General features: G+C 48.1%; 1 protein-coding gene across 1 annotated transcript; it reads left to right on the top strand.

Annotated features, from left to right (window-relative positions):
- The first annotated feature begins 716 nt into the window (after positions 1 to 716).
- LOC100091690 (keratin, type I cytoskeletal 24-like) lies at positions 717 to 8,370 on the top strand. The gene is made up of 7 exons (XM_029075248.1): positions 717 to 1,325; positions 1,644 to 1,726; positions 2,695 to 2,851; positions 2,997 to 3,158; positions 3,265 to 3,390; positions 3,682 to 3,895; positions 8,309 to 8,370. The coding sequence occupies exons 1-7, from the start codon at positions 717 to 719 to the stop codon at positions 8,368 to 8,370; spliced, it is 1,413 nt and encodes a 470-aa protein (XP_028931081.1).
- The last annotated feature ends 11,520 nt before the right edge of the window (positions 8,371 to 19,890 follow it).

Raw genomic sequence — 19,890 nt, 5'->3', positions numbered from 1 at the left:
GCCGTCCTGTCGGGAGCGGAAGAGCAAACTAGAGACCGAGCTCCCCCCCAGAGCCAGGACCATGTCTAATTCCCAACTGGGTATTCTTTCCCAACGGCTAGTTCAGTGTTCTGCGCACAGTGAGCGCTTAATAAACACTACTGTTACTCCCAACAGTTCAGGGGTGACAAACCCAGATTAGAGCTCATTATTAAAAACTTCTGCCTTTTCAATTTATTAGAAATGTCGGGCCCCCTATCAGTTCGAAAAAGAACAAAGTGGGAATGAAATACAAAATGTCCAGGTGGATTTTAAATCGTCAGAAATCAAGCCCAAGAGGATCCCAGATGCATCTCTGGCCAGAGACCTCGGCAGATTTCCGGACACCTCGGATGTTGCCAAACTTCAACGGAGTGAGCCCTGTCACTAACTGAGCAGAACTAAGCAATTTAGAAATAACGGCTCATGCCCTACTAAAGGATTAGCATGAAGCAATCTTCACTCCACCCTACCCTTATCCGACCTTTTCCAATAGGAAAATTGGCCCAATAGGGAGGGGTTACTTAACAGGAATTAACCCATCATGGATTAGAGAAGAGAAACTATCATGATGAAGCCAAACGAATAGTAGGAACACCCTAAAAAGGGGTATAAAAAGACCGGAGAGCCTCCAGATCGAGACACTCTTCTTCCTCTCTCTTTTCCACCGAATCGAGATCAACCGCAGCTGAAACATCATGTCCTGCCTCGCTAGAGCGGCCGCCCGGTCCGGAGGGAGCGGATCTGTCCGAATGTCCGGCGGAGGAAGCAGCTTCAGCAGCGGGAGCCGGTGCGGCATGGGCGGAGGCTCGGCCTACGGATCCGGAGGAGCCGGCAGCTGCAGGATGGGAGGGGGAGCCGGTGGCGGATTTGGAGGGAGCTTCGGCGGCGGATGCGGGAGCTCGGTCGTAGGAGGAGGTTTCGGAGGTGGCTTCGGGTCTGGCTTTGGCGGAGGCGCCGGGGCAGGATTCGGCGGAGGTCACGGCGCCGGAGCCGGCGGAGGATTTTATACGTACGGCGGCGGGGTCGGTGGCGGTGCCGGTGGTGGTTTCGGTGGCGGTGCCGGATTCGGTGGCGGTGCTGGGGATGGCGGCCTCTTCTCTGGAGGCGAGAAGCAAACCATGCAGAACCTCAACGACCGCCTGGCGAGCTACCTGGATAAGGTGCGCGCTCTGGAGGAGGCCAATACCGACCTGGAGGTCAAAATCAAGCAGTGGTACGAGAAATTCGGCCCCGGCTCTACGGTGCCGGGATCCGGCCGTGACTACAGCAAGTTTTACCCCATCATCGACGATCTGCGGACTAAGGTAAGAAATCTTGTGTCCCGATTCCTTCTTTTGAGTTTTTCGTTCGGCTAATTCAAACAAAGCAGGGAAAAATCTGCTTCTCCATGAAAGCCTCGGGCCAGGAAACTGTTGTTTCAAATACTCAAACCTCTAATTGCCTTTTAATCGAAAGAAACCCTGATGATATAATATTCGCACTCTGTTGCTCGATCTATTTGGAAATTACCTCCAACAAAACATTGGTCTTCAAATACTTTTTCCTCTCTGCAAATGGAACTGATCAACGGCAGGGTCTATAGATGCATTGATCCTTTCTTTCTGAACCTCTGCATTTCCCAGATCATCGCGGCAACTATTGAGAACGCCAAGATCATCTCCCCGATCGACAACGCCAGGCTGGCCGCTGAGGACTTCAGGCTGAAGTAAGTTCTCCCGGAGCCATTTTTTTCCAGAAATGCCCCAGTGAGCTGTTATCCGACCCTTCGTCCGTTCATTTTCTCCTCCTCGAAGGGGACGAGAAGAGAGTCTATCCAGAGCCAGGGACCGAACGTCATATGTAGAATCAATGGGGGATTAGTTTCGTAAAGCCTGAATTGAGAATATGTGTTCAAATAATGTACACATCCAAAAAGAAAGTATAGATTTATGGTCTTCCTGGCAGTAAAAGGTGATCAGTGTGGAATAATGTTCACATCTCCACCGCGAGAGTGAACCATCCTGGAACCATCTCTCCCTTACCTCACCCTATCGGGCTCACGGTATAATTATGGTATTTATTAAGCGCTTACTATGTGTCAATCACTGCGATAATCACAGTGCCCGCGACTTCTGGAGGAGCACTGAGCTTCAACCCTGAAGAACAGCATTAGGGAGTACTGAGGGCCACTCTTTCAGCCCAGACTTGTCGGGGATTCTCCTACTCCCTACTGTGGTATTTCTGGAGTGCCTAGAAGGAATGGGGAACTAGGACCTCTCTATCACAGAAGGCAGAAGGGAGGTCCGTACGGATCCCAGATCCATACGAGCCAAACCCCGGGGAGCGGGACGGAACCCAAAGCCTGACGAAAGCCAAAGCCCAGTGGAGGTGAGCTTTGGAGCCGAGCCCTTGAACTGGGAGGAGGGGAACAATCCCAGAAGCAGAGGTTTTAAGCTACTTGATGCTGTTTCATCTCTGTGTCAAAACTGCATCCAAAGCTGAAAACAAAAAAGGGGAGGCAGAATTCTTTGCGAGTCAAGGAAGGCTTGCAATCTTCGCTTTTTAGCACGTGCACAAGGATGCCATTCAACTTGAACCCCTGCACACATAGTGGATATAGGAGAATTGTAAAGCGGTCCTTTTCGAGCAATCCCGAGTGCCGATTCTCAAGCCGCATGCGTGTAACTCTTTCAGGTACGAGAATGAGATGTATCTTCGCCACTCGGTGGAGGCCGACATCAACGGCCTGCATAAGGTTCTTGATGACCTGAATATGAGCACGTCTGACCTGAAGATGCAGTTCGAAAGCCTGACCGAAGAGCTGGCCTTCCTCAAGAAGAACCACGAAGAGGTAGGTAGTGCTTAATAAGACTTTCCAACTGGTCCTCCCCCGAGATTTCCCATTTTATATCCTCTTGCTCTTGTCCCTCTATTGCCAGCCGACGCAGCTGAGCAATTTTGCTACCAACGTTCCCCGTTGCTTTCTCTTCCCCCAGGAAATGAAGAGCATGCAGGGAACCACCACTGGGGACGTGACCGTGGAGATGAACGCCGCTCCGGGAACCGACCTGACCAAGCTGCTCAACGACATGCGTGCGCAATACGAGGCTCTGGCTGAGCAGAATCGCAAAGAGGCCGAAGACCAGTTCAATAAGCAGGTTAATTTCTCCGAGATGAGTCACTGCAGAACGTTGCAAAACCAAACTGACTTGCCCCTCTCCTGCCTCGTGGCGTTTCATTCACGGTCCTCTGATCTTGTTTCAGAGCGCTTCGCTGCACGCCCAGATCTCCACGAACGCCGGCGCGACCAGCTCGGCCAAGAGCGAGATAACGGAACTGAAACGCACCCTCCAGGCCCTACAGATTGAGCTCCAGTCCCTCATGTCCATGGTGGGTCAAGGCCCAAACTCAGCTGGCCCCTAAAACACTTTCATGCACATTCCTTTTGACTTAAGAAACTTCCAAAGGGTCACATTGAAATGCAGAGGAAAAATAGATTTGTGCAACAAAATATGAGCAATTAAAGGAAGCCTCCACGTAGAAGTCCTAAAGCCTGAAAAAAATAACTTTCAGCAAAATATGCGGCCAGGTCGATAAAAGCTGGGAGGGAAGACTTTGCCGCCACTAAAGAATGGCCCGGACTCCTGTCCTTGCGTTAACCCCTTCTTCACTTCCTTGTAGCAAAGCTCCCTGGAGAGCACCTTGGCGGACACAGAAGCCGGCTACGTCATGCAGCTCTCCCAGATTCAGCACCAGATCACCAGTCTGGAGGAGCAGATCTGCCAGATCCGGGGCGAGACCGAATGCCAGAACGCTGAGTACGAACAGCTCCTCAACATCAAGACCCGCCTGGAGATGGAGATCGAGACCTACCACCGCCTTCTCGAAGGAGAGGCAGGGTGAGCGAAAGAGTGAAATCTTTTCATCTGGAAAGCTCATAAATGGGTGAACCTCTGAAAACTTGAAACAAAAAGATGTAGACTGCGTTTATGAAACAAGAGTTGATTTTCTAATGAGTTACTAGGGCGTGCCCTGGCTTACGATTGTGAGCGTTATTCAAATGCCTCTCAGATCTTATTTTTGATGTTTTTGCCCTTCTATATCTGATTTTGAAGAAAGTAAATCCGATCCTGGCAGCAGAAGCCCCGTTTAAGCCTTCCCTTCTGCACCTGACAAGCTCGTATCCCTTCAGCGGTTTGATAGTCGCTCCGCCCCCCAGCCCCACAGCACTTCTGTACAAGTCCATCTGTAATTCAATTTCTCTCTCCCCCCTCTAGTGTGTTAAGCTCCTAGTGGGCAGGGATCATGTCTACTCACTCTACTGTATCGTACTCTCCCAAGCACCCAGTACGGTACTCTGCAAGTAGTGAGAATTCAATAAATACCATTTTTTGTGATATTTGTTAACCACTTACTTTATGCCAGGCACTATTCCAAGTGCTGGGGTAGTTATGAGTTAATCAGGCTCACAGTCTTACCCGGGGCTCACAGTCTAAGTAGGAGGGAGAACAGGTATTGAATCCCCTTGTTGCAGTTGAAGAAACTGAGGTACAGAAAAGCGATCTGCCTAAGGTTCCACAGGAAGCAAGCAGCAGAGGCGGAATTAGAACCCAGGTCCTCTGGCTTCTAAGCCTGTGCTTTATCCCCCAGGCCTTGCTGCTTCCCATTGATCGACTGATTGATTGAATAGATGTATTTACGCACTTCTACCAAATTCAGGCATCTTAATCGATCACTTCTTAGCATTTGAGCGCTTACTGTGAGCTGCACATTATGACTGAATGTTTGGGAGAGGTGAATAGCTAGAAGATACGACCTTTGCCTTCAAGAAAGGTACATTCCGGCAGGGGAGGCGGATACAAAATAATCTACAGATGAGGAAGAGGAGAATGGAAATTTGGATATACGGGTGAGAAAAGTGATTAAGTAGCAGGGTATGTAAACTGAGATGCAGATAAGTGATGCAGTGAGAGCCTAAATTCAGAGGTGGTGCAATGGTGCTGGAGGCGATCCCTGGGGTAAGCGCTTAGTACGGTGCTCTGCACGCAGTAAGCGCTCAATAAATGTGATTGAACGAATGAATGACCTGGGAAGAAGGATTAACCACCGAAGGGCTCCTGAAGGAGGTGGGATTTCAGAAAGGCTCCGGAAATGACTGAGCCGGGGTCTGGGGCATTGGATGATCCCTGGTCCAGGTGGTGGGGAGTGTCTGAAATCCCCGCGACCACCATTCCCTTCACCCCAGAGAAACACTGAAGTATCATCGCTTTCGCCTCTTTGCCTTTTTACAGCGGCTCTGGGGGCGTAGTTGCTGGCGGGAGCACCGGTATGGGAGTCGGTGCGGGCGTCGGCATGGGCACCGGCATGAGCACGACCACAGTCACAGGCTCGAGGACTTCCGGAGCTGTGGACGTACGACGGGGAAGCAGCACAACACAGTTAAGAGGTAGCCGAGATTTGGTTTCCCTTTTCAACCCTTGCTTGCCTTCTTCAGGGAATTCCATTTCTCCATATAAAATTAAATTGGGCGTCCTTCACTCCAGGCCTGCCAAAGTTTTCTGAGACCGGGGTTGAAAGAGATTTAGCCTCTTCAGAGCTTCTCCGTCTGAAATTCTGAAATTCTTGCTTTTTGTGTTGCTTTTTTACAGAGAAGTAAAACCAGCGTAACCAGGGCAAGAATGGGAGAATTAAAGGCTGGCAAGGTTGTCTCCTCATAAATCAGCAATATGAGGTTAAAGTTAAACACACGAGACCACGATAACCCAGCAGAGTGCTCAGCACAGAGATGTCAACCGAAGAATCCTCCGGGACGGAGGAGTGCGCCAATTCTCCATGCCTGAAAGAAACAGCTTTTTAGTGTCTGTTAGAGCTGCTCATTTTTTCCTTTCATTCTTTCTGTCTTCATACCTATCATTCAATAAACCTTTAGCTGTTGCAAGTGAACTACTTTTGTCATTTTGGTTTTGAAGCAAATGAAAGACTTGGAGACTGACTCATCCAACCCTACCACCTAATCCAATTACTTGTTACAGTCATTCGAGGACTCTCCCTAGGCCCTGCCTCCAACTTTCTGAACCCCTCTGATGCCTTTTCCACATTCTTTCTCTCCTTCCCCATCCCTACACCGCTTCTCGGGGATTTCAATATCCATGGAAATGTTCCTCACGACCCCTACGGCCACCAGCTTCCTCCTTCACCACCCCTCTCCCACTCGCTAATTTAGACATATACTCACTCGATCTCATGTCTAAATTCACCGACCCTGAAATCCCACTCTCCAGTGACAACCTCCTCACCTGCCTTCTCTCCCACACAACCCCTTCCCCACAAAACTGTTCCGCCTCCCACCCCCACCGAGACATCTCTCTCTTGACCCCCAACAATTATCCCAAATCATCAGACTCCCTTTGGTCTCCCCGCTCAACCTACCACCTTTTGACACACAAATCCACGCCCTCCACTCCGCCCTCTCCCTGAACTCAATTCCTTTCATCCTTCTCCCTCCACCATCTCATACCGCCAACCCTCAGCCCCGGTGAGTAAAGTTCATCCACTCTTCTGCTAACTACTCAGACTGTTGTTTGGGAGAATCCAAACATCAGGCCAACCTTGTCTATCTCAAACTCTTCCTCACCCGCTATAACTCTGCCCTCTCCTCTGCCCAGCAATAATACTTCTCCAACCTGATGTCCATGCCCATTGCCCACACCAACTGTTTCTCACTTTCAACTCCCTCCTTAGACCCCCCCCCCACCCACCCACCTCCTCCATCTCCTGCCCCAGTGACCTTACCATCAGCTTCATCGAGAAAATTGAAACCATCAGGAGTGAACTCCCTAAAATCTCCCTCATACCTTTCTAGTCTTTCTGCTCCCTCATCGACTCTTTCATCTGTCCATACGTGTCTCTAGAAGAGAACTCCGGCCCCTTTTCAAAATCTACCCCTTCCACCTCCAACCCCATCCCTTCCCATCTTATTCAAGCACTCAACCCCCTCTTTTTCCCTCATCGACCACCATCTTCAACCATCCCCTCTCCAGTGGCTCCTTTCCCACTGCTTTCAAACATGCCCATGTTACCCCTAGATTGTAAGCTTCTTGTAGGCAGGGAACATGTCTACCAACTCTGTTACTCTCCCAAGGGCTTATTAGAATACTCTGCCCACAGTAAGTGCTCAATAAATACCATTGATCGATTGATCCCCATCCTAAAAAAACTCCCCTGTCCTCACGGCACTCTCCAGTTATCACCCTATTTCCCTCCTTTCATTCCTTTCCAAACTCCTCAAAAAAGTTGTTTACACCCACTGCTTCCCCTTCCTCTCCTCCAACGCTCTCCTTGAGCCCCTAAGACCTAACAACCCCTCCATTCCACAGAAACTGCCCCCTTCGAGGTCACCAAATGACCCCTTCTTACCAAATCCAACGGACCTTAATCCATCCCAATCCTCTTCGACCTTTCAGCTGCTTTCAACACTATGGACCACCCCCTTCTGGAAACACTATCTAACTTGGTTTCACTAATACTGTCCTCTTCTGGTTCTCCCTATGTCTCTGGCAACTCCTTCTGAGTCTCTTTCGCTGGCTCCTCCTGCGTCGCCCACCCCCTCACTTTGGGGTCCCTCGGAGCTAAGTTCTGGGTCCCTTTCTATTCTCCATCTGCACCCACTTCCTTGGAGAACTCATGTGTTCCCAAGGTTTTTACTGCCTCCTCCACACGGCTGATTCCCAAATCTACCTCTCCAGCCCAGACCTCTCTCCTCTGCAGTGTCGCATCTCCTCCTGTCTTCGGGACATCTCTACTGGATGTCCTGCCAACACCCCAAATTTAACATGTCCAAAACAGAACTCCCCATCTTCCTACTCCAGCCCTCTCCTCCCAACAATTTTCCCATCACTGTAGACAATACCACCATAATTCCTACAAGTCCACGACTTAGGCATTATCCTCAATTCATTGTTCACATTCAACCTGTGTTTGCAGTCAAGCACCAGACTCTGTGGGTTCTACCTACTGACAGTAGTTCTGTACTAATATTCTTACCCGACGAAGTGCTCAATGTGTATGTAGCATTGTTCTAAGTGCCGGGAAAACAATGCACAGGAAGGGATTGGATATGGCCCCGACCCTTGTGGGGGGCTCATAATCCATGAATATAAGTGGAAGAAGGGACTGGAGACAAATACATCAGGAATGATGAAACATTAAAACACAACACAGACAAATAAAGAAAACAAAAATGAAAACAAAAGAGTATCGTGATTAGAGGAACAGAATTACAGGCTTTTCGGGGCTCAGAGTTCAGGGTACCCCCATATCCAGAGCAACCAATCCACCTCCTCCTCACCATCAAAAATGCTACCACACTGACCCAAGCGCTTACCATAACCCGACTGGCCTTCTACGTCAGCCTCCTCACTGGCCTCCCTGGCCTCTCCCACTCCAAACTTCCAATCTTCCTTGGCTGTCTGTTCCACCCCACCAGATGGTTAATCAATCAATCGATCTTATTTATTGAGCTCCGTACCAAGCGCTTGGAAGAGTGCGCTATAACAGACATGGTCCCTGCCCACAACAAGTTTACAGTCTCGAAGGCTCTGCCTTATGTCCAACAGGCACCTGCTTTACATTAGGTCCATCTCCTTCTGTCTGGTACTCAGTGAACATGGGGAACATCAATACTCTCCCCACAAGAACCAATTGGTAATCCAAATCGGGCATGATAATCTAACGAGGATCTGATCGACACAGTACAGAGAAGAATCACCGTGTTCAAGTTCTTATATAGCACAGTCCTACTAATAAATACAAAAAAAAAAAAAACCCCACGAGAAAGAAGGGCATATGTTAAGCATTTACTATGTTCCAAGCCCTGTACTAAACACGGGGGCAAATACAAGATAAACAGATGGGATACAGTCTCCGTCCCTCCTTGGCTTCGCAATCTACATAGGAATACAAAACCCTTGAATTTTAACAGGGCTCCTAGTGGACAAATGACTCTCACACCAATAATCTCATTTAATGTTGGGTTTTTCTATGTTCCCAAGCACCCAGTCCAGTGCTCTGTAAACAGTCTGATGATAATGATTCCGATGCCGATTATAATAATGACACCACACTGACTCATATTAGGTTTATAATTGACTACAACCCCCATGTACTCATGCTGGTGATGATGATAAAGACCTTGACAATGACAAAACTCTGAACTGGACCTTCCTAGTTTTCCTTCTGGTTTCTGAAACAATGAGTACATAAAGCTTAAGAGACATAAATCAAATATTCATCCTTTCATTCATCCAATCGTATTTACTGAGCATTTACTGTGTGCCGAGCACTTTACCAAGCACCTAGAAAGTACAATTCAGCAACAGATAGAGACCATCCCTTACCCAGAAAAGGACTCACAGTCTGAAAGGGGGGAGACAGACATCGAAACAAGTAAACGGGCATCGATAGCATCAATATAAATAAGTAGAATGAGAGATATATACACGTCATTAATACAATAAATAGAACAATAAATATGTACATATATACGCAAGTGCTGTGGGGTAGGGAGGGGGATAGAGCAGAGAGAGGGAGTCAGGGCAATGAGGAGGAGACGAGAAGCAGAAGAAAAGCGGGGGGTCAGTCTGGGAAGGCCTCCTGGAGGAGGTGAGCTTTCAGTAGGTCTCTGAAGGGAGGGAGTGAGCTAGTTTGGCGGATGTGAGGAGGGAGGGCATTCCAGGCCAGAGGTAGGACGCGGGCCAGGGGTCGACAGCGGGACGGGTGAGATCGAGGACCAGTGAGGAGGTTAGCGGCAGAGGAGCGGAGTGTGCGGGCCGGGTTGTAGAAGGAGAGAAGGGAGGTGAGGTAAGAAGGGGCAAGATGATGGAGACCTTTGAAGCCAACAGTGAGGAGTTTTTTCTTAATATGGAGATTGATAGGCAACCACTGGAGATTTTTGAGGAGGAGGGGTGACACGCCCAGAGCGTTTCTGTAGAAAGTTAATCTGGGCAGCGGAGTGAAGTCTAGACTGAAGTGGGGAGAGACGGGAGGTTGGGAGATCAGAAATACTCTGACCCCTTATATTCCTGAATTAAGGTTTCATTTTCAAAAGGCTTACAATCAGTGTACACTACGCTCATCTTGAGTCAAACCTCAAAAATGAAAGACAAAATCTGCAATCTTCCATGCAAGGAAGACTAAGTTTCAATTTTTATCGCCTTTTTCAAGACTCCTTGACCACTATCTGCAAGATACTAGACTCCTCAAAATAAGATTCTCATCTGAGGCTCTGCTAGTTCCTACTGGGATTAAAACCTATCATTTTCAGGAATTATGACTCCATAATTTACCTAACAAATACCATTCCTCGTTCACACGTTCAACCACAAACATATCGCTGTCCTCTGTACCAGAAGATGAAAAGAGTGGGTTGATTCACTAAGTGCATGTTAGAGTTAAGTTGGCCATACCAGTGTCTGATCCATTCTTTTTTTCCACCAGTTTTGTGCAAAAACTGCCTTGTTTTGCAGGAACTTCTTCAACTCCAAAACCCAGCCCTGTCTCCCAGACTGCCTCTTGGGCTCACGTTTTGACAGTTACATTTTCTAAAGTCACTCTAGTCTTAAGCGCCGTTCAGAAAGTCAGTCTGGACAACACTCCTACCTTCTAAGATCCCCCTATCCACTTATCTTCACTGCATCCCCCTGCTTGAGGTTATTTTCGCCCACCTTCTCATCAGTAGCTATTGAGCACCTTTAGGGGAGAGCCCCAATCTGTTTCCCAGTGGGAATTGTAAAGAAACATTCAGATTTGTCCCTCACATTCAAGAAACTTAAAATTTGAAAGGGAATAAACATTAACGCCTGAACCTTCAATTACCCAAAAAGTGCGAGTATCATCGGCATAAAACTCTGACTATTGAGAAACAGATAACTATCCACAAGATTTACAAAAACCCAGATTATACTGGGGCAGCTGGAGTTGGACTGGGGAGTCATTCTTCCGGGAAGGCTCATAGAGATGCGACTTCCGTAGAATTTAAAGGAGGAAATGGATCGGGATAGGATTGGGATTGGGGCTGAGATAGGATTGGGATAGTGAGGTGAGCATACCGGGAAAGAGAAAAGGCACAGGCAAACGCTTGGAGGCACGTAGAGAAGCAGCATGCCCTACTGAATGGGCCTGAGGTCATGGGTTCTAATCCTGCCTTTGCCACTTGCCTGACCCGAGACCCTGGGCGAGTCGCTTAACTTCTCTGTCTTCGGTTACCTCATCTGTAAAATGAAGATTCAGACTGTGAGCCCCGTGTGGGACAGGGACTGAGCCCAACCTGATCAGTGCTTAGTACAGTGCCCGGCACATAGTAAGCGCTTAACAAATACCACCAAAAAGGAGTTGTGTGGGGGAGCGGGAAGCAGATTTGGATAAAGAAGAAAGCACAGAATGGGGTGTGGTAGGCGACGAGGCCAATTAACTACGAGAATTTTTCATCTGATGTGAGTGGCCATGAGGAGTCACTGTAGGCTTTTAAAGAGGTGGAAGACACGACTAAGATTCTTGTGGTTAGGGAACGTACGACCGTCTCCGTCGAACTGTACCATCCCAAGCGCAAGTTAGAGTTCTCTGTACACGGCAAGTTCTCAAGAAATATGATCGATCGATTGATTCGCGGACTTCACTGAAGCTCATGACCATTCTTACTGCGGAGGGGAGGATTGGCTGGAGAGGCGAGATGGAAGGCAGGGAAATCAAAGTGATCAGGGCTGGGACTATGAACGTATCTCAACTTGACTACTGTTAATCAGCCTCCTCGCTGGTCTCCCTGCCGGCACTATCTCCCCTCGTCAGACTCTAATTCGTGCCGCTGCTCAGAATGCTTTTCTACACGCGCACCTCCGCACTTCCATAAGCTCCGATTGTTATTTATTCATCTCTGCATTATCAAAGAGAACCTTCTAACCATTGGATTTAAGGCATTCGATCAGCTCCCTCCTTCTTGTCTTTCATCCCTCCATATGTATCTGTCACCCGTCCCTTCTTCCCACTTACCTTCTTAGCTTGTGAGTTCCTTGAGGGCCGGGGACCGTGTCCAGTTCCCGCTTCTGTATTCTTCACCATGAGAAGCAGCAGGGCTCAGTGGGTAGAGCACGGGTCCGGGAGTCAGAAGGTCATGGGTTCTAATCCCGGCTCCGCCACCTGTCTGCGGCCTCGGGCAAGTCTCTGGGCCTCAGGTACCTCATCTATAAAATGGGGATTAAGACGGTGAGCCCCATGTGGGACGGGGACCGGGACCGTGTATCTACCCCGGTGCTGAGAACAGTGCCTGGCACATAGTAAGCGCTTAACAAATACCATCATTATCATTATCCAGTACAATGCTCTGCACACAGTAATCACTTAATAAGCACTGGATATTCACCCCACCCTCAGCCCCACAGCACTGAGGTACAAATCCTTTTACTCTGCCATTTCCCCTGTGTCATATCTTTTAATGTCTAAAATGTCTCCCTCTCTAGACTGTAAGTTTTCTGTGAGAAGGAATCATGACTACTCACTCTATTTTGTTTCTTAATGGTATCTGTTAAGCACTTACGTGTGCCAGGCACTGTTCTAACCGCTGGGGTGGAAACAAGATAATCAGGTTGGACCTAATCCCTTTCCCGGATGGGGCTCAAATCTTAATCCCCATTTCACAGATGAGGTAACTGAGGCACAGAGAAGTTCAGTGACTTGCCCACGATCACGCGGCAGAGAAGAAGTGTGGCTTAGTGGAAAGAGCCCGGGTCTGGGAGTCAGAGGACCTGGATTCTAAACTCGGATCTGTCAACTGCTTGTTGCGTGTCCCTCCTACTTAGACTATGAGCCCCAAGTGAGACAGAGACGGTGCCTAAGCCGGTGAACTTGCATCTGCCCCAGTGCTTGGCACATGGTAAGTGCTTAAAAAAATGCCATAGTAACAAATAAATAAATAATAAAGTGGTGGAGCCGGGGTTACAACCCAGACCTTCTGACTTCCAGGCCCACGCTCTATCCACTAGATACTGTACTCTCCCAAACAATAAGCTCTCAATAAACACCTCTCAATAGTGAATGAACGATCACTATTACTACTAATGATGGTATTGGTTAAGCGCTCACTATGTGCCAAGAGAAGCCCAGAGAGGTTAAGTGACTTGCCCGAAGTCACTCAGCTGACAAGTGGCCGAGTCGGGATTACTACTCCGCTGACCTTTCTACTCTCTTTGCCTACCGTACCCCAGATCGCACTCTCCCGTCCTACCGATCCGTCTTCTCACTCTCACTTCTTCATTCTCGACTCTCCCGTCTCCGACCGCCGGTGCATGCCCTTTCTTCCGCCCGAAACTAGGTCCCTCTTTCAATCTGCGAGACCGTAGGTTCTCCGTTCGCCGTTCTCGCCTATCCCGCCGTGGACCCCCGGGCCACGTCCTCCCGCGGTCCCGGAACGCCCTCCCTCCTCACCTCCGCCAAACTGATTCTCTTCCCCTCTTCAAAACCCTATTTAAAGCTCACCTCCTCCGAGAGGCCTTCCCAGACCGAGCTCCCCTTTTCCCTCTGCTCCCTCTACCCCCCCCTTCACCTCCCCTCAGCTAAGCCCTCTTTTCCCCCCTTTCCTACTGCTCCTCCCCCTCTCCCTTCCCATCCCCTCGGCGCTGTACTCGTCCGCTCGACTGTATATATTTTCATTACCCTATTTATTTTGTCAATGAGACGTTCATCGCCTTGATTCTATTTATTTGCTATTGTTTTAATGAGATGTTCATCCCCTTGAATCTATTTATTGCTATTGCTCTCGTCTGTCCGTCTCCCCCGATTAGACCGTGAGCCCGTCGAAGGGCGGGGACTGTCTCTGTTACCCATTTGTCCATTCCGAGCGCTTAGTACAGTACTCTGCACATAGCAAACGCTCAATAAATACTATTGAATGAATGAATAGGTTTTTCCAGCTCTCCCTTCTGAAATCCCACCTACCTCAGGAAGCTCGCGTCTCACTCCTGGAGCCAGGGCGTCCTTGACCCCGCGCATTAAAATCTCATCTCCTCCAAGAGGCCTTCCCCAACTAAACCCTCATTTCCTCTACTTCCTCTCACTTCTGCATTGTCCTTATACTTGGATTTGCCCCCTTTATTCACCCCCACCCGCCGCCCCACATCAGTTACGTACGTATCCGTAATTTATTTATCTACATTAATGTCTGCCTCCCTCTGGACCGTGAACTACTGTGTACAACTGCGAACGACTCTGAACTTGTTGTGGGCAGGAAACGTGTCAACCCAACTGCTATACGTCACTCTCCCAAGCGTTTAGTACAGAGCTCTGCACATAGTAATCACTCGTGACTCAGTGGAAAGAGCCCGGGCTTGGGAGTCAGAGGTCATGGGTTCTAATCGTGGCTCCGCCGCTTGTCAGCTGTGGGCAAGTCACTTAACTTCTCTGTGCCTCAGTTCCTTCATCTGTGAAATGGGGATTGAGACTGTGAGCCCCACATGGGACAGCCTGATCCCCCTGTATCCCCCCCAGCGCTTAGAACAGGGCTTTGCGCATAGTAAACGCTTAACAAATACCATCATTATTATCAATATAATTAATACAGCTAATTTTTCTTCTTCTTCTTCCCCAGTCATATCTTCTCCACTATCATCTCAGTATTCCGCACTTTTACTCACTACTTCTCATCACGTTTTCACACATATTCACAGACTCCGAACGCATCTTCGACTTCTTTGTATATTATTCGACGTTGGTCTTCCAAAACAGATCGTAAACTCCTTGTGTTCAGGGATTTTGTCTTTCACCTCTCTTGTACTCTCCCAAACACTCTGTACAGTGATCTGCATGTACTGGATGCTTAATAAATACTACAGATTTATGGATTCTAAAGCTGAAAATGTAGCGGTGGAGCGGGAGAGCCCAATCATAAAATACAGTTGAAGAATAGTCAAGACTACATGATGGATAGAATGCAAAACGTAAATGAGAGGAAAAAGTCAAAAGTAACTCCTAGGTTGCGGGCTTTTAGCCAGGGGGGCTGGTAGGGTCACTGATTGTGAGCTCCCTGAACGCAAACTCCCGAGCACATCATTCATCGCTCTGCATGCAGAAGGTTTTGAATAAATATGGACAGTGATGAAGGAAAACGACTTTGGTTTTTGACAAGCTGCGTTTGAGGCGGCGGCGGGACATCCGAGGACAGATACCCCAGAGATGGGAGAAAGTATGAGATCAGAGAGCCAGGGAAACCTATGAAACGTATGAGACCCAGAAGCAGCACGGCCTAGTGGTTAGAGCACAGACCTGGGCTAATCCGAAATCTGCCACCTGTCTGCTGGAGACCTTGGACAAGTCACTTACCCGCTCTATGCCTCAGTTACCTCATTTGTAAAATGGGGATTAAGACTGCGAGCCCATGTGGAACGTGGACCTTGTGCAACCTGATTAGCTTGTACTTTCCCCAGCACTTAAATCCAGTGCCTGGCGCAGAATAAGTGCTTAGCAAATACCATAAAATGACTTAATGCATTTCTTCGATGCTTCATCTGTGGCCCAACAGCTTAAAAAAACATCTAAGCATTAAGTTCCTTCTTTGCTTGTAAACGTGGCTCAGCGGAAAGAGCCCGGGCGTGGGAGTCAGAGGGCATGGGTTCGAATCCCCACTCTGCCACTTGTCAGCTGTGTGACTGTGGGCGAGTCACTTCACTTCTCTGGGCCTCAGTTACCTCATCTGTAAAATGGGGATTCAGACTGTGAGCCTCACGTGGGACAACCTGATGACCCGGTATCTCCCCCAGCGCTTAGAACAGTGCTCTGCACCTAGTAAGCGCTTAACAAATATCAACCTTATTACCTTCTGTTTGTCTCCCTTGTTAGAGTGTAAGCTACCTCTAGGCAGGGAACGTGTCTTGGGATTTCTGTTGTATCTTTCACCGTACTGTTTCATTGACTGGACTCAGTAACAACTCGATAAATATAATTAATACCACTATTACGTTGCTTGGGGATTTCGGCAGAAGCCAAGAGAACCCACGGTAAATTGAACTGCAAAGAAGAGTTCCTCAAAAGATCGCAATCCTCACCCTCACACAAGTTCTCAAACTAGCTATTCGATAAGTAACCTGGGTTTTCAACTACCATTTAACTGTTCCTTTCTCTGACTCTAATTTGTAAGAGAAAGCTTTTCACTCTTCATCTCTCAAGATGCAAATGAAAACTAATCTTAAAAACCTCTTCATTTTATTCCCCCGATATCAATTTTCCTTTTGTAACTACCAGAGATGGCTCTCAAGATTCTACCGCAGCTTAAGATAAATTTGGATATTAAGCTTGAAAAGCTAGAGTTCATCAGGCGGTGACAGTGGGGTGGGCCTTTTGACAGCATCCCAGGCAGTTTTTACGGGAGAACTGAGCCTAATATTTTTTTCCACTTTCTTCCTCATTTCGCCTTCGATGTATAACCTTTTCTTCCACTTCTTCTTCTCTCCCTTTTTTCATTCTTGGCCTCCTTGTTTACTCTCTTTTTTTTCCTTTGCTTTCTTCTAAGCATCTGTATCTTCTACTAGATTGAAAGGTCCTGGAGGGCAGCAGTTGGGCCTATCTACTCTAGTGCAGTTTCCCAAGTGCTTAGTTCAGCACACAGTAAGCGCTCAATGAATACAATCGAGAATGATGACGATAGGCCTCATAAATACCACTGATTACTGATTAAATGATTGAAACATCCCAAGTACTGGGAGATGGAAGCAGCACAAAAGGTCACCTAAGAAGCACAGACAGCGAGCAGACGAACTTAATGAGCCATCATCAGCCATGGAATACCTTGCAATGATTAGCACTGGAGATTCTTTTGATTTTACTGTAGCTCTGGGGAGGAGTAGAGTTGCATAATCAACAAATTATCATCTTTCATGCACTTTTTTTTAACCTACTTCATCAGGGAGTTGGGAGGATTACTCCCTGCTGAACATTTCGTTCATTCACTCGTTCATCCAATCGTATTTATGGAGCACAGTCTAGAGGGGGAGACAGACATTAATATAAATAAATAGATAAATAAATTTATAGCTTGCAAAACATCTTGCATTCCTTCTTTCACGGTATTTGTTGATCGGGATGAGAGTCAAGAGATCAGGGTCCTGGTCCAGCCCTGTCTGCTGCGTGATCTTGAGCAAGTCATTTATCCTCTCTGGTCTTTAATTTCCACATCTGAAAAAATCGGGGATCAGACACCCACTCCGCTTACTTCTTAAAATGTAAGCCCTGAGTGGGAAAAGAACCACGTCTGGTCTTTCCCAGCACTTAGCAAAGTGTTTTGGCAGGTAGTAAGCACTTAATAAATTACATAATTATCATTAGTAATAGCATTAGGGTTAGGTTAGAGAGAAGAGGACAGTCATGGCTTGGAGAAACCTTAACCGGTCCTGGCTGCCTTCTGACCTTAATAAAAATTTCCCCGAAAAACTCCAAGAAATCTGCCCTGTCCGTGACCACGCCAATATGGGACAAACCTAACTTTCCGTGCCGAGCTTTCATTAGCGAGGATTACTTCAGGCAGACGAGAATGTTTCCAGAGCTGTGGGCCATTATTTCCACCTTGGTGTTTACCCCAGAGGCTGACACCAGCCCATCCGCCTAAGTGACGAGTAGCATTTTAGACTTTTCCAGTCTCCACCCTGCCGCCGCACCAGGGGGCTTACGCCCACCCCCGGAGACCAGGGAGGCTGGCGGCGAAGTTCCCGGGGCCGAGCGGAGCCCCAGAAAGAAGCGGTCAACTGGACGTCCTCCAGGTCAATGAGAAATCTTTCACCAAGGGGCATTCTTACAGATCTAAACCCCTCCAAGCCCCACCTAATGCACTTTGTTCTCCCCAAGTTGATTTGGTTATAATCCCCCTGCCATCTGTCGCAAATCCCCCTAATGAAGTAGATTCCATTAGGTTGTAGAAACATGTAGATTCTCCAGGTTTTCCAAACTGAATCGTTCACTCAGCCAGTACCAAAAAATGCGCTAAAGATAGTATCGGGCCCGGTTTCTGAGGAGAACCGGCCAGTAGGCAAACAAGGAAGAGTCCAGGAGTGTGGACCCCGGCAGCTAGCTGATGAACTCTCAACATCTGGGGGCCCAGAGTGGATCCTCTCCCCGATTCTCATCTCTGCAAGGATCCTAAAACACAAAGGGCCGAAAACAATCTCTCTGAGGAGATGCACGTGGAGTGAACTATGACATTTGGGGACTTGCAGGTTTCTGCACTCTAATGAACTGCCCAGATTTAAACTGGCCTTGCCTCTTGGAAACTGGTCCGGAAATCTGCTTTCCCTTCGAAGGGTCAGTAAAGAACCAATCACTTCGCCAACAGGAAAACCGGGAACCTCCGCCCCAGTTTGAATCTACTGAAAGGTAAATACGATTTGAAACCACCGGGAGGTTAGAAGATTAATCGTCCTCTGGACGTAAGCTCACTGTGGGCAGAGAACTCTGTTGCATTGTGCCGGCTCAGTACAGTTTCTGCACGTATCAGAGCTCAATAAATAGCTCTGATTGATTGATCGATGGGACTAACATTCACAGGTGTCGACTTCACAGGGGCGATGGGGGCTGTCGCCTCCCACCCGTGAGGTCCCAACCGTTGGCTTTAAGGGACTCATTCACCTATCTTGCCGCTACTTATCCTCACTCCTTTCCCACTTCACCCGCATCCTCTCCAGCCAAACTATTCACTGTGCTTCCTTCTCATCTCTCTCATCACCGACTTCTCACTCGGGCCCTCCTTCCCGTCTGGAACTTCCTCCGCTCTCCCGTTCGGCCCGCCACTGCTCTCCCCAGTTTCAAAGCCTTGTTGAAATGGCGTTTCTTCCAGGAAGCCTTCCCCGAATGATTTCCACCTCCTTACGTTATTTCCTCCGCCACTATCACTTTGGGACTTGGGTATCACCTCGGCGCTTCTCTCCTCCCACGCCCCATCTAGTAGTACTTAGGAACCTACCTTCAAACTCCGTTGCCTGCCCCTACTTGTAATTTAGCGTCTCTCTCTCTCCCCTACTAGGTTGTAAGATCCTTGAAGCCGGGGATCGTGCCTACCGACTATAATGTACACTCCTAAGAGCTACGGGGTTCTGCGCCGAAGAAGTGCTCATTCAATACTATTAATTGATTGATTGATTTCCCAACACGGCGGTCTGGGCTCAGCTCCCAGCCCCTCTCGCCACAGATCTCCAACAAGATCTCAGAGCTCCCAAGCCAGGCTGAGAGCATCTAAAATAGGTTCTTTCAAACGCTCTAGTTCTTCCGAAGGCTTCCTGCAACTACCAAGCCCCATTCCACTTGCTAACCCCTTAAAAGTCCCTCCTCGTTTTGGTCCCCACTCTCAGAATGAAAAACTGGCATCTCTGCCAACATTAATCCTTGACCTAATCGTTCCTCAGGGAAACGTGGACCAGAAAGATGTGTCTGACGAGGGAATTCATCATCGCGTTTGAGACTGTTTCATGCGATTTCCTGCAGAGCTGGGACTACTTTCTTTTAAGTTGGAAGGCCATGAAGCAAATTTAATGAAATTCATTTAGGACTAGAAATGATTGATCATCAAAATATGTAGGATTAAATACATAATCTTGAAATTTTTTGCTTTGCTCCACCCTTCTTTCCCTTCCCGATACAGTAAACGCCCTCGAGCTCTGACCTAGCTTCAGAAATGGAGCCAGTAGAGTAGGTTTACCGAGAAGAAATTATCCAATTATGGATTAGCAAATAACAACGGGGATTAAGACGTGACATACTGAAAAGAAACACCCTAAAATGGTGTATAAAAAGACACGAAAGCTGTCAGATCGAAACACTCTTCATTCTCGCTCTTTTCCACCGGGACAAATCCAACCGCGACTGAAG

Source organism: Ornithorhynchus anatinus, chromosome 11 (assembly GCF_004115215.2).
Source record: "Ornithorhynchus anatinus isolate Pmale09 chromosome 11, mOrnAna1.pri.v4, whole genome shotgun sequence".
Lineage (NCBI taxonomy): Eukaryota > Metazoa > Chordata > Mammalia > Monotremata > Ornithorhynchidae > Ornithorhynchus > Ornithorhynchus anatinus.
Note: the sequence above shows the minus strand (reverse complement) of the source record. Positions and strands in the feature narration are given on the sequence as shown.

Excerpts from the sequence above, each read along its gene's own strand:
- LOC100091690 (XM_029075248.1), top strand. The coding sequence starts at position 717 with ATGTCCTGCCTCGCTAGAGCGGCCGCCCGGTCCGGAGGGAGCGGATCT. Across the intron at positions 1,727-2,694 it reads GCTGAGGACTTCAGGCTGAA|GTACGAGAATGAGATGTATC; the intron begins GTAAGTTCTCCC and ends TAACTCTTTCAG. Across the intron at positions 2,852-2,996 it reads TCAAGAAGAACCACGAAGAG|GAAATGAAGAGCATGCAGGG; the intron begins GTAGGTAGTGCT and ends CTCTTCCCCCAG.